General features: G+C 45.0%; 1 protein-coding gene across 2 annotated transcripts; it reads left to right on the forward strand.

Annotated features, from left to right (window-relative positions):
- Window positions 1–344: 344 nt before the first annotated feature.
- LOC100879027 (MAP kinase-interacting serine/threonine-protein kinase 1) lies at window positions 345–13,032 on the forward strand. Of its 2 annotated transcripts, none has more exons than XM_003700484.3 (5): window positions 345–2,074; window positions 4,820–4,960; window positions 7,431–7,787; window positions 7,875–8,445; window positions 8,594–13,032. In XM_003700484.3, the coding sequence occupies exons 1-5, from the start codon at window positions 2,020–2,022 to the stop codon at window positions 9,054–9,056; spliced, it is 1,587 nt and encodes a 528-aa protein (XP_003700532.2). In that variant the 5' UTR covers window positions 345–2,019; the 3' UTR covers window positions 9,057–13,032. The 2 variants fall into 2 exon arrangements, with proteins under 2 accessions (XP_003700532.2, XP_012154136.2); XM_012298746.2 differs by lacking the exon at window positions 345–2,074 and adding an exon at window positions 3,262–3,639.
- Window positions 13,033–13,610: the final 578 nt, after the last annotated feature.

Genomic DNA, 13,610 nt, shown 5'->3' on the forward strand with positions numbered 1-13,610 from the left:
GTGTACGTGCCCGACGCGACCAGAGAAGCCTAAACGATGTTTCGTCTATCCTCTTTCGTTTCTCCTTTCTCGGCTCCGTTCTTTGTCCTCTCGCCTCGTACCCGTCGTCCCAACGTCCCATCGCCCCCTCGTCCCGTCCTCTCGTCGCGCTCTTTTCCACGCGCGCGCACGCGAGTTCGTGCTCCGTCTTTCTCGCGTATCGCGTGATGTCGTACGTGGCCGGTAGCCATTGTGCGCGCGCATCTCTTTCCAAAACAACGCACGGCACGACTGCCGGCGTCACTTCCCGTTGTTTATCTGGCTCTGTTCCTCCGTAACGCGAGTATAAATGATGCTAGATGTAAACATCGCGAGTATTTCATTCGAAGATTCGACTCGATAACGCGTTTCGCTTCGAATTTTCGTTAAATCGAATGGCATTTTTACCGGCAACGCGGTCTGAAACGCGCGTGAGCGACCAGTGATTCTCACGCGTCGAGATACGAGATGCGCAAATAAACGCGATCAAGGTTGATCTTATTCGAAGAATTAACAGAACACCGGTGATAGAATAAAAATCGGAAAAAGTAGGAATAATAGGAAAAATAGGAAAAATAGGAAAAATAGGAAATTGCCGATAGGACGTTTAACGATCTTTGTCCGAGCGAGGAAATTGAATTCCGTTCAATCGGTGAATGACACGGGCTCGAGTCGATCGGAAATCTCGTGATCGCAAGTCGTCGTAAAACTTGCATCATACGATTCGATAATAACGCGGCGGTGCGGCGTGCATCATCGTTCGCTCGTTGCCGCTCGTCGCCGCTCGCGCCAAGAACCGCTGAGTTCGGAGCTACGTGACACGGCGCGCTGTTTCAAAGGGCGTCAACGAAGTCGACCGGCGGTTTACGTAGAAGCAGCGGAAAGACAAGGAGGGTGTCAAGGGGAAGGAGGTTGCACGGACCGTGGATATAGACTGAAGGTGGGGGGGTGGCGTCGATTCGTCGAGAAACGGGCGGCGCAGAGAGCGGTGGGGCTGTTAGTAAGGTTAGTAAGCAGAAGCGGCCATCTTGGGAGGCTCAGTCGGAAACCAACTGCCGAGCAGTGAGGGAAGGTAAACGAGAAGACCCGATGCGTTAGCCGAAGGATTTTTAATGCGCTTCCGAGCCCGGTTACCGCTACGTGCGAGAGGCTGTGCGATACCGCAACGGAACAGCGACCATCCAGAGATTTTCACGTACGGAGAGATTCCGGTTTAACCGGCGAGAAGCCTCGGTGCAGGAGAGGATTCGTGGAAGCGGAGGTAGACGAAATTTCGTCGGTGGAGGAGTCGCGCAGAGATTGAAATTCTCGCGAAGGTTCGTTCGCTGCTGGTGCGTGTAACATCGTTGGATCGAACGAAGAACGAGGACAGTGGAAAATCGCGATTTTCCGCTAAAGTCGTTCCTGGAAACAAGGAACGGGCTGACGAGTGAAAAAAGCGAACGGTCGAGACGAAAAGAAAGGAAGAGTGCAGTGTCATAGTCTGTGATAGTATTTATTCGAAAAGATCCAAACAGCGACGTTGTGCCGCAACGTCGTTCGTCGATTTGGATACATCGCGAGAATTAGAGGAAGAGAAAGGAGTAGATAGCCTTTATATATTTATTTATATCTGTGATACCGACACTGATATACGTCGAACTATCCCGGGAGAGTACGTCGGTAAAGAGAGAGAGGAGGAACGATCGAGCGAAACGGAAAGAAACGAACAGGCGAAAATTGTGTATCGAATTGGACGAGGTTGGAAAATCGAGACCGCGGGACAGAAGATTATATCAGTACATTAGTGGATATAGATGTTTTTGTAAATACGACTGACTCTTTTTTACAATTATCGATAACGGAGTACGAGAGCGTGTTTCATCCTTGTTCTTTAAACGATAAGAGAGAGAGAGAGACAAAGTAAAAGATTAGAAGAACGAGGTTCGTTTCGACGGGAGAAAAGCTTCGTTTTTTGCTACTTTTCCGAACATTGAACGAGCAACGTTGTCGCGCCCAAAAATGGTGGAGAAAATCCTGGAAGAACGAGAAGACGGATGTCAGGAGGCCGGAAGAGGTAAGAGAGTCAAGTTAATTTTTATTTATTCGAATCGCGCGATATTCAGAGAACGACTCGAAAGCCGAAACCGTTGTTCGCGAGTATTTTCGCGAGTATTTTCGCGAGTATTTTCGCGATCTGTACCGGTACCGTTGATCGTTTACGATCGTGTATGTTAGATTCGAGTTTTCTTCGTACTTTCTCTCGATCAAATTCTATTCACGTACGCGAAAACCGTGCCGTTTCGAACGCGGAATCCGTCTTTCGGAATCAGTCTTTCGAACGACGACCAAGTACCGATCGAACGATTCGATTAGCTGAACGAAAGGCAAATTTACGAAAGGTGTTTTACCGATATCGTCGATCGCGATGAATTTGAAAAATATAGCTAAGCTATATCGATAGCGGCAAAGAAGCGGAGAACGCGACGATCGGAGTCGGTTGACGGAAGAACTTTCTAGAAGCCGGTACACGTTGCCAACGCTCTCCGCTGGAAGCTTCGAGTTTCGCTTACGAACAACGGTTTTCGTTTCGATCCTGTTCAAACGATCGATCGATCGATAAATAAATTGTTGTCGGCGTTTTCGGTACGATTTAAAACTCGTACTGATCGCGTTTGTTACCGGTTTAAATTCGATCTTACGTTCGGTGGCTTCCGATACGCTCGATGAATCGCGACCGGAAGAACGATAACGGTGGCGATATCGGAGAAATTATCGCTGATCAGAGGAAACGCTTTCGCGACACGATCGTTTTGTTCAAGCATGTTTCCAACATTGTCCGAAAGAGTTTCCCGCGAACGTGAATGATTTCGTATTTTGACTGGATACTTTTTTCGTCGCAAAGTTAGCCCGGATAGCCGGATACCTGAAAAACGAAAGACGAAAATATTTCGGAAGGTTTCGATGAAAACAGGCAGAAACGCATGGGAAAGAGGAAGACGAGAGAGAAAAGAGGAACGCGCAGGATACGTGGCTATCGCGCGCGGTATAGTGTGTGGCTTGTGGTGCGAAGAGACGAAGCGGCGTCAACGGCTAGTATAGTATACGTGATTCCACAACGCAGCACGCGCCGTTGAATTATTTTCGAGGGTCGAAGTGGGTTAGTCGGTACGTTCGGATTCGGCGACGCAAATCCAGAAGGGCGTCGGTAAGGGCAACCTGACAAAAGATTGGACCAGGAAACGGGTGGTGGAAAGGAGAGAGAAAGAGAGAGTGAGAGTGAGAGAGAGAGAGAAAGAGAAAAAAGGACTCTCGCGTATGTCGGTTCATTATGGGCTCCCCTGCGTTTTAAAGGGAACGGAACGGTTCGTTTCGAAGGACAAAAGGGGGTTGCGCGTTCGACGTTTCAAACGTCGAACCACGGAGCACTCTCGGTACTCGAAAGTTCCAACGGGTCGAAGAGGAAAACGATGATGGTTGGTAGTTAACGATCGCGATCGGTTTCGAAGAAAACATAATCGATGTCGAGTAAAATAGAGAAAAATGAATGATCGCGATTTCTCGCTCGTCCCTCCCTATTCGATGCTGTAATTGGAAACATCGTGGGTGGACAGGTTACAATGTTCCGATACGCTCGCGAAGGTAAGATATTATAGGTCGAATCGATGCGTACAGTTATAATTGTATCAGCATCGAAATTAATCGAACGAAAGAAATTCGAGGCATAGAGCTCGATGGTTTATTAGCGTATAAACTATCTTGCTATCGCACGGGGAACGACAACTAGGAAACAAATATATAAATAAAAATATTTCACACCGGTATTCGAACGCAAGAGTCGAAAAGAGGAACGAGATACTAGCGCTGACCCGGCTTTTCTTTTCGAATTTCGTTTTCGACGACGAAGACGACGACGCGGTACGCAGCGTTCACGTTATCATATACGAATAAAAAGTATTTCGCATAAGATGGCGGCTGTTCCTTTTCCGTGTCAGTCATTGAACTCCAGGGCTCTCGGTACTCGAGCGTCGTATTTGCCGCTTCCTTTTACGAGAGACCCGCTGACACACGTTCTCCTCGCGTATCACCGATTCGAGACCCGAAGTCGCGTCGAATCGAAAATCAACTTTCGTTTATCTCGCGTGAAAAGTGCGCGACGAACGACTGTACGATGCGTGCGAACAAAGCGTTTTTTGTTTTCGAGGTTTATCGACTCGCTTCGCGACTTCACCGATCGCACGTTGCTCGAATTTCTTCCGTAACTCGTCAGCTGCTACTACTACTGCTGCTACTACTACTACTACTACTACTACTACACGTAATCGCGATCGCGTTCACTTATTCTCCGACGATCGTTCTTTTTTTTTCCTTTTTCAACAAAATGCGTTCCGCGAGTTATTTCCTCGAAAAGCTTTTGTACCCCCGTCTTCTCCATCGTTTTCTGCGATTTGTCTCGCTGTTCCGTATCCGATTTCGCTAGACTATTCGGATAGCCGACATCCTTTCAGGCAACGCGCACGACCGACGCGCGTAATCGTGCATCACCGATAAGGTAAATATCGGAAACGAGCCGCGTAATACCTTCTTGACGCTTCGTCCTTTGCGCTCGAACGAACACCGCGAATTTACGAAATTTACGCGCAAATAAACACGAACGAGGACGAAGCGATATTCGATAAATTCGATAAATTCGATAAATGATCGTTACGTAATCTCTCGCTTTTTTTTCCCTGAATTTCGAAATAGATTAAAGCGTCATACGATTTTAATCGAAACTCCGCAATTTCGAATCTCGTTGACTCTCGTTTTTCTTTGGTTTCAGAAGATGCAAAATGCAGGGACACCGTGAGCACGACGACGGGAGAATCTATGAGCGCGGTGCAAGCTCGGCAAGAAGAAGCTAGGCGTAAGAGACGCAGGAAGAAGCGCTCTGGTTCGTCCTTGATGTCTTCTTGTTTCCAAGGTAAAATTCGATCCTCGAAGAGTCGCGTGAAGTTACGAGAACGAAAGAAACGCCCGATAACGATCGTTTTCTGCTCGATGTTGTTCTTCCAACGATATAAGGGGGCTGTTTGTCTCTACGCGACCTGTACAGAGTACTAACGCGTCTCGATCGAAGTATGTCTTTCGGAGAGAAAGAAAGTTTAAGTTCGTCCAGCGAGTTCGAGCGGTCGTCGGTGACGAGAGATCCGGCGATACGTTAACGGCTGGTAAACTGCTCGTTTCCGTGAACGAGTTTCGAGTTGGCTCGTGCTCCAATGACTCGCATTTCGCTTTAGGTATCTGACCTTGCACAAGTTCCGAACGTTCGAGAAACTCGCGCTAGACGGTCGCGATATCGATCGCGCGGAACGAACGCAACTTCTGTGTACCCGGTGCAATAACCGATGGCTTCGTAACAGTTTTTTTTTTTTTTTTTTCCGCTACTGTAAACGCGCGTTCTTCATAAATATATTTACGTTATTGATTTAGCCCGTTGTTCGTGTTCTATGGACGATAAAGAGCTTCTCCGTGTATCGTCGAGAATTCGAAACAATTTTTCGCGATCTTAAATTCGTAAGAGACGCAGAAACGATCGTAAGAAGAAACAGAAGAGAAAGAAAGGTGGTTTAACGCGCGACGGTAAGGATCGCGTCGGTGGCAGTCGGAACGAATCATTGACCGAGTTCACTGGCTTGGTCCGTTACGTCACGACATCGTACGATCGATTCGTAAACTCCGAGTTTCGTGTTCGAGAAGCTTCCACTCCGTACTTAGGTGTATGTATCCTCCGATGGTATACCAGATAAATTCGCGGCCGTGCGAGTTTAAATCTGGGCCATCGCCGCCGATACACGCGTTACTCTCTCGATCGCCCTCTCCTCGATTTTACTTTCGTACGCGCATGTACGAAAGTTTTCTCGTCTAGCTCGCGCTAAACGACAAGCTTCGTTCGAACGACCGGACGAAAAAAAGAGGAACTTTTACGCTTCGGAGTTTGATAATCGGACGAATCGGGGGGCATACAGCATCCTCGAATCGATCGACGCGGTAGACGTTACTCCGAACGGTGGCCGCGCGTTAAAGCGCCTTCGTATACCGAAAAACGAATAAGCCAACCTGAACACTTAATCGCGAAATAATCGATAAATAAACGGTATTCGAAATTGTTGCGAGCGGCTCCTGTGTAACGAAGCGAGACGAAGAAACGCGAAGCGTTCGAAATTGGAAGCGTGCCGCGACGGAATCGAGGGGACTCTTTGTTTCGAGCGTCGACGAGCCACAATCGCTTATCGAAATTGCTCGTTCGCTGCGGATGCGTAACAACGAACGTGACTCATTCTCACGGTTATCCCGTATCGCGAACTGGAACGCGCGCGATCATCGTATCATCGGCGTGTCTAATCGTTCGCGATTACGCGTCGATCGGTATCGTAGGAGGAACGCGCGTATCGCGTGTCGGAGAGCGATTCGTCCAATTAAACCGAACCGGATCGGTTTCACGGTTTTCGTCTAGCCGGATAACAGAGAGAAACATGGAAGTATATTATCGGCTTCTGGTTGCTAGGTATTCGGCGGTGTTGCCAAGCAGAAACGTATCTTTGGCGCGAGGTAAAATGGTAGGGGTTAAAGGGAGAGTAATCGCGAGTTAGGGAGTAAAAGAGAGGGGAAGGCAAAGAGAGAAAGAGAAAGAAACGTCGACGACAGCGCGCGATAGTTGCAACGTTCAACGAGGGAACGAACTAACGACGAATCGAGATGGAACACGGGCTACGGGTTGGGATGGGACGGAACGGAAATCATCGTATCAAAGGGGAAGAATAGTGGGGGGGGGGGGGGCTCTCGGGTAAGAGAGAGAACGCGAAGTTTAAAGACCTCGGAATGAAAAGAGAGAGTCGCGAGAAAAGAAGGGAAATAGGAAGAAGAGGAGGAAAGAGAGAGAGAGAGAGTTTATGTGCGCAGTAGTTTGACGATCCTTTCGTCCCGCTTTTGGCCTTAACATTGATTGCGTTGCATAGCGTGCTCGAGTTTCGTCGATTTTTACGTACGGTATCGAAAACCGTGATGTCGCGCAGGAACGTTATCGTTTTTGTCTCGCGGCGAATTATAGGTGCTCGTAGAAAGCGCCTACAAACGCGCGGATAAATACGAATAACGCGCATCCTATAGAGCGTGGTACTACTCGGTTTCGGTGCACCTTCTCGAAGGAGACACAAAGTGTACGATCAAAATAAACCACTCGTCTAACAAAAGGTGTATCGAAATACGAAACTTGGATCGCTTTGCACGCGCGATTTTGACCACGATTATTTTCGGATTAGCGGTTTTCTCTCTCTCTCTCTCTCACTTTCTGCTTTTCTAGTCGCTCTAGTCGAGCGCGTTTTCTCTTTAAAAAGGAGGAAAGAGAGGAGGGTATCGTTATTTGAATAGAAAATATGCTTCGCTTGTTTCAGAACTGTATAGATTGACCGGCGAAGTTCTCGGAGAAGGCGCTTACGCCTCGGTTCAGACTTGCAGGTCACTCTACACCGACTTGGAGTACGCCGTTAAAATTATCGACAAAATTCCCGGGCATGCACGGGCGCGCGTATTCAAAGAGGTCGAAACGTTTCATCATTGCCAGGGCCATCCAAACATCATCCAGTTGATCGAGTTCTTCGAAGACGAAGAGAAATTTTATCTCGTATTCGAGAAGGTTAACGGCGGTCAGTTGTTGAGCCGAATACAAGAAAGGATTCATTTCAGCGAACGGGAGGCGAGTCAGATAGTCCGAGAGATCGCTAGCGCGCTGAATTTTCTTCATAAAAAAGGTAGCGAAAATCGTAAATTGTTGCGTGAATTTTTTGAACGCACCTCCCCTTAGCAATTTTCTAATACCATTTTCTGATTTTCCTCAGGAATTGCCCATCGAGATTTGAAACCCGAGAACATCTTGTGCGTGTATCCGGACAAATTGACTCCTATCAAAGTTTGCGATTTCGATCTTGGTTCCGGCATCAAATTCAACAACTCGTTGTCCAGTCCCGTGGCGACGCCGCAACTTTTGACCCCGGTGGGCAGTGCCGATTTCATGGCACCGGAAGTCGTCGAAGCGTTCATCGGGGAAGCGAATTACTACGACAAACGTTGCGATCTGTGGAGTCTCGGTGTTATCATGTACATTCTTCTTTGCGGTTATCCGCCTTTCTACGGGAACTGCGGTTCCGATTGCGGCTGGGAAAGAGGAGAGAATTGTCAAGCTTGTCAGGAACTGCTTTTCACCAGTATTCAAGAGGGCAGGTACGAATTTCCGGATAACGAATGGAGATGCATTTCGGAGGACGCGAAAGATCTGATCAGAGGACTGCTGGTCAAAGAAGCCCACCAAAGGTTGAGCGCCGAAAGTATTCTGAAACATCCGTGGATCAATCCTGGCCCGAGCTCGGTCGAAAACACCGAGAAATCTCTAACGACTCCTCATATCATCAGGTTCGTTGTCTTTCTCTCTGACAAACTCTCCGATAAACTCTCGCGATATATTCGGTTATTCCGCTAATCCGATATTTCGATGCTCGAAATAATCGAGCGAAAAAGGAAAACGAGATACAATACGAATTCGTGTTTTTTTTGCTCACAGGAGGAACAATTCCGCCAGAGAGCTGTCAGCTTTCGCGGAATCGGCTATGGCTGTGAATCGCGTGGTACTTCAACATTTCTCCGTGAATCTCGAAGAACTGGCGGAGAAAAGGGAACCAAGATTGTCCACGTCGTCCACCGACGACGATAATCATCCTTACGGGCACATGTCCGATTCGAGCAGCGAACTGTCCGAGCACAGTAAGCTTTGTCCTACTCATTCCTCGAACGAGTTCGACGCGAACTCCCGTCAAAAGTCTTGCTCGATTCGTTCGAGCACGGATCTATCCGATTTGAAGACCATCGGGAAAAATCGGCTGATCGGCAAGGAAACGTCGCTGCATCAACTGTTCGGTTTATCACCGCCCAGCGAGAGCCGCTTGATGCAGCGTCGCTTGAAAGCGCGTTCGGATCTGCTCGAACGTCAGTCCAACAAAACGGTTATCGCCTCGCCGAGTGGCTGAAACGCTTTCGACGTCTTCGCCAAACAAACAAAGATCCTCCTTTCTTGATAGCGTGCGCGCGTAGCCATTCGTATTTACGCGTTCGCGATCTGTGCGATTCGAAAGAAACGCGCGTTATTCGTCGACGATGTTCGCTTACCGCGACTACCGCGACCGATCGCGTACCACCGAACATTCTTTGCATTGACACATCGACACAGACGCGATGGTTGACGATTCACGAATTGATCTTTGGACACGTTTCTCTTTCTGCATTTTACGGAATTGCAAGAGAACTCGGGAGGGCGTTATCTCGTCACGCTTAATATTCTCTATTTCTGTTTCTATTTCTATTTCTATTAGAAATTCGTTTCGATTCGATTCGATTCGTTTCTTTTCTTTTCTTTTCTTTTCCGTTCCTTATATTTCAATTTTTTAACGTTATCGCTTTTCTTTCTCGTACTCGCGACCGCCAGTTTTTAATCTGTTCGCGAAAACGTGCGAATCGTTGCATTCGTTACATTCTTTATATGGTATGAACGAATACGCGACGCACGTATATCGTTTATCGTTTATCGTTTATCGTTTATCGTTTACCGTTTATCGTTCGAATTATTATAATAGCGAGCGTTCGTTCACGCTCGCATAATTTTCTCGTTAAAATTATTTTATTCGTATCTGCCGCTGTACGCGAAACTCGCTAACGCGTGCATTCCATCGGTAATCGACCGCAAATGTAAATATTCGTCCGATGTTACGAGTTAATTCATCGTTAAATAATCTTTCTCTACTTTCACTCGTAATAGTACGTAGAGGCAGAACGGAGCGGGATATATGAATATGTTCGTTCGCATCGATTTTCTTCGGACGCGTAATGTATATATCGGAGCGAAAGTCGGTACAAAATAGAAAAACAAAAGTCGTTACAAAAAAGGTAGAAAACAAATTTGCCGCGTAAAATTGCACGATAAGAAACCGATTATAGAACGACGTAAATAGTTCTTTTCCGAAAACAGTATTTCCGTATAATTCTTTCCGTAGCGTCCATATTTTAAACTTTGCAAGATATGCAGGTCGATAGCGTTCACCGACTCGCACTCTATATAAACGGACGCGAAGAAAAGTAAAATGGTCGAGCGTATTCGAGCGGACGTGTATTTTCTTTTTTTTTGCTTTCTTTTTTTTTACCAACTAATGTATTCTCTTTTCCTTCTCCTTGCTTTCCGTAAAACGAGAAACAAATATGGTAGCACGAACGACGAAAAACGGGCGGAACGTTGATCGAAACGAGTTTCTCTTCTTTTCTGTTAATTCGTTTTTCGTTCGGAGAAACAGTCGACCGAATCGTTGGTCGTTCTTCCGAACCGGAAATATGCGAATAGAACGCTAACGAGAAAAAGAGAGGAGAGTAAAGAGCATACGCGTCTCTTGGTGCATGTTACGAATAGTTTTGCTCAGTAGGTTTTTAAGAATGTAGTAGAATGTAAGTTCGAAAATGTCGCGAGTAAAGTGTATCCAAGAAAGGAAACGCGGTTCTGTCGAGAGAGGGAGGGAAGAGGGTGAACAATTACACGACGGCCATTTTTCTTTTTTCTTTTTTTTTTATAAATGTCTCTTTAACAGTAACTTTGTAGAGAGAGTTAGTATATAAGGAAAATACAAAAAACAAATTAGTTTAACAAAAACGAAAAAAAAAAAAGAAAAAAAATACAGAAAAAATTGTACCTGCGTCGTAAGTAAATAAGAAAAGAAAGAGGGCGAGTGAGTAAAAATGAGTAAAAGAAGAAGGGAGAGAAAGAGAAACACGGAACGTGCGCGCGCGCGCGCGCGCGCGAGAGAGAGAGAGAATGTATGAGAAAGAGAGAAAATTTTGAAAAAGCTTGAAAGCGAACAAAAGAGCAAGGAACACGCGCGTTAACGGGAAAAAAAAGTTTTCTCGGCGAATCTAGATTACATAGAATCATCCGTTAATTGCTGTTACGTATTTTTCTAGAGTTTTATCGATAAAATGTCATTTTATCGCGTCTGTCCACCTAACGGTAGTAGCAATCGCTTTCGTTATTCGACTTGGTTCGATTCGCTTCGCTTTATATTTTTCCTTTATCGTTTCCTTGGCCTAATCGCGTGTATCTCTGGCTTCGTCCGAAGGTACATTCGATCGATGTATATTCCGGTTTCTTTTGTTACAAAATACAAAACCGTCAAGGTTTTAAATTCCGACCATAGTTGGAAAATTGATTTTTCCTTTCTTTTTTTCTTCTTCCTTTTCTTCTTTTCAATTTTTGTTTATATTCTCGCTTTAAAACAGTTTTGGTACAACGAACCAAAGAGCGTAGGTGGTGTAATCACAGTTACGCAACTTTTATGTGCTTTTCAAAACGTGTTTTTCTACTTGAATATTTTTTTCCTCTATTTATTTGTGTTTGCCTACTGTGCGGTCGGACAGGCATCTTACTCAGGGCAGTTTACGATGAGCTGCAAGTTTGTTAACGAATTACATCCTATTTACTATTCGCGTTCGAAGAGAAATATGGAGAAAAGAGCTTATAAACGTGTCCACGCGCGTTCAAAGTCCATTCAGGGTTAAAACTTAATCGTTACATTACGCTTGTTCTTCCTTCTTATCGTTTAACCCTGAAAAACAAGCGTCGTACAACAGCTTTACACACGACACAAAGCGATAGGAAACGTATCGCGTACTCTCGATGTTACTCTAGTTAAAAGTTTACGCTTCGAAATATGAAGAGAAGTCGGAAGAACAAAATTCCTTTGTTTTACGAGGAAAACTTTACAGATAATTTCGTTTTTGTTCGAACTTTCATCGCGTCTATCAATGATTCTTGTTTCGAATCGTCGATTTCTAACTTGTAGCATCGATTACGCGACACACCGCGTACATCGCGTATACGCCCCGATAAAGCGAAACTTTCCTCCGAAACGTTTACGTTCGACCTTTTCAAAGTCGTTTCGCGAACACGCTATTTTGCCGTATACGTATTTAGTCTTTCCTTCGAGATAAACGTAGTCGGTCGATCGTTGCGGTCACCGCTCTCGAGATTCGTCCAAACGCGAATTATTCGAATTTCAAGGAAATTCCTACATATATATTCTGTCTGTCTATCGGAAGGAAAGAAAAATAGATCGTGCCGTATCGTATTTTTCATGAAAATTTGGAAATTTGCTACCGCAAAAAAAAAAGTCAACCAAGAGAATCGTACAAAAAGAAAACAAAAAACGCGTCATAATACGTGGCTTACGACGTAGAGACGAAAAAAAGTGTTACGTTAATTATACACACATACACGCATATACGCGCATTGACGCGCGATCCTTTGATCGCGATAGAAAGCGTTTAGGGATTACGAAATACGATAGAATTCTATTTATACGAGTACGAAGAAAGAAACTAATAATAAAAACCGATTTTCACTTGGATGAATTTTTTTTTCGAATTATTCGAATTATTCGAATTATTCGAATTATTCGAATTATTCGAATTATTCGAAAGAGCGAATTCAAGCATGAACTTCAGTTATATGTTCCCAAAAGCGTTCTCATAAGCGAAGCAGCGTCCAAGCTCATTGGCTGCGGTTTCACCGAACGAATAAACAGAGTTCTATCGTGACCCGCGATTCCTGGCTTCTTTCAAAAGATCAAAGATACGATAACGACGCGAAGCGACGGAAAGTGACCGTGTTCGTAAAAGAAGCAAACCGAATGCTTTTCACGTTATCGTATCTTTCGATTTTACGTTTATTCGATCCTTACCACACGTTGTCAAAATTTATCTTTCGTTTCTGACCGTTTCAAATTTTATCGATGCATTTTTTTAATATTCGAAGCTGTTTTCTCTCCTTTTAATTACGCTGGCTACTCAGTATGTAATAGTTTCATAAACAAATTTTGAATGCATTTTCAATCGATATCATCCCTCGTAGAGAGTTACAAGTGTAAGAGTTAGAATGTTAAAGAGGGAGAGAGAGTGAGAGAGAGTGAGTGAGTGAGAGAAAGAGAGAAAGAAAAAGGGAGAGAGTGAATGAGAAATAGCGGTTTCATTCAATTTCTGTGTTTTTTAAAATACCTACTTATTTGAAAAGCGTCGTCGTTTATAGCAGCCGAACCGCTGAACATGTGCGATGTCGACTATTTGAACATATAGCAGCTCCTCTTTCTCGAGGGAACGTTTTAAACGCGAGGAGAGAAATACGCGTGTCTGTTCGAGATAAATAAGAACGAAAAGAAAACTCCATGGCCATAATACATAGATTTATAAACTGTAATTACGCGTGTGTGAAGTCTGCGTGTAAAAGGAATAAAAAAGAAAATAAAGTATGCGAGAGAGAAAGCGCGTGCATGCGTATACACAGGGTGTTGCGTGATACGTGGGGAACTCGTCTCGGCGATATGCGGCTGTCGTATTTTCATTGTTCCGTAACGCGATTTCGCCTCTATTTTCTATATTTCGTTATATTCCAAATTATATTTGACATACTCGCCTTTAATAAAACGTACTTGTCTTTAATCGATCGGGTATTAACGCGTGTTAACCACTGCAGCGAAAGTTTACGCGGACAC

Source organism: Megachile rotundata, chromosome 1, assembly GCF_050947335.1.
Source record: "Megachile rotundata isolate GNS110a chromosome 1, iyMegRotu1, whole genome shotgun sequence".
In the NCBI taxonomy this organism is placed as follows: Eukaryota; Metazoa; Arthropoda; class Insecta; order Hymenoptera; family Megachilidae; genus Megachile; species Megachile rotundata.

Excerpts from the sequence above, each read along its gene's own strand:
- LOC100879027 (XM_003700484.3), top strand. The coding sequence starts at position 2,020 with ATGGTGGAGAAAATCCTGGAAGAACGAGAAGACGGATGTCAGGAGGCC. Across the intron at positions 2,075-4,819 it reads ATGTCAGGAGGCCGGAAGAG|AAGATGCAAAATGCAGGGAC; the intron begins GTAAGAGAGTCA and ends CTTTGGTTTCAG. Across the intron at positions 7,788-7,874 it reads GAATTTTCTTCATAAAAAAG|GAATTGCCCATCGAGATTTG; the intron begins GTAGCGAAAATC and ends GATTTTCCTCAG.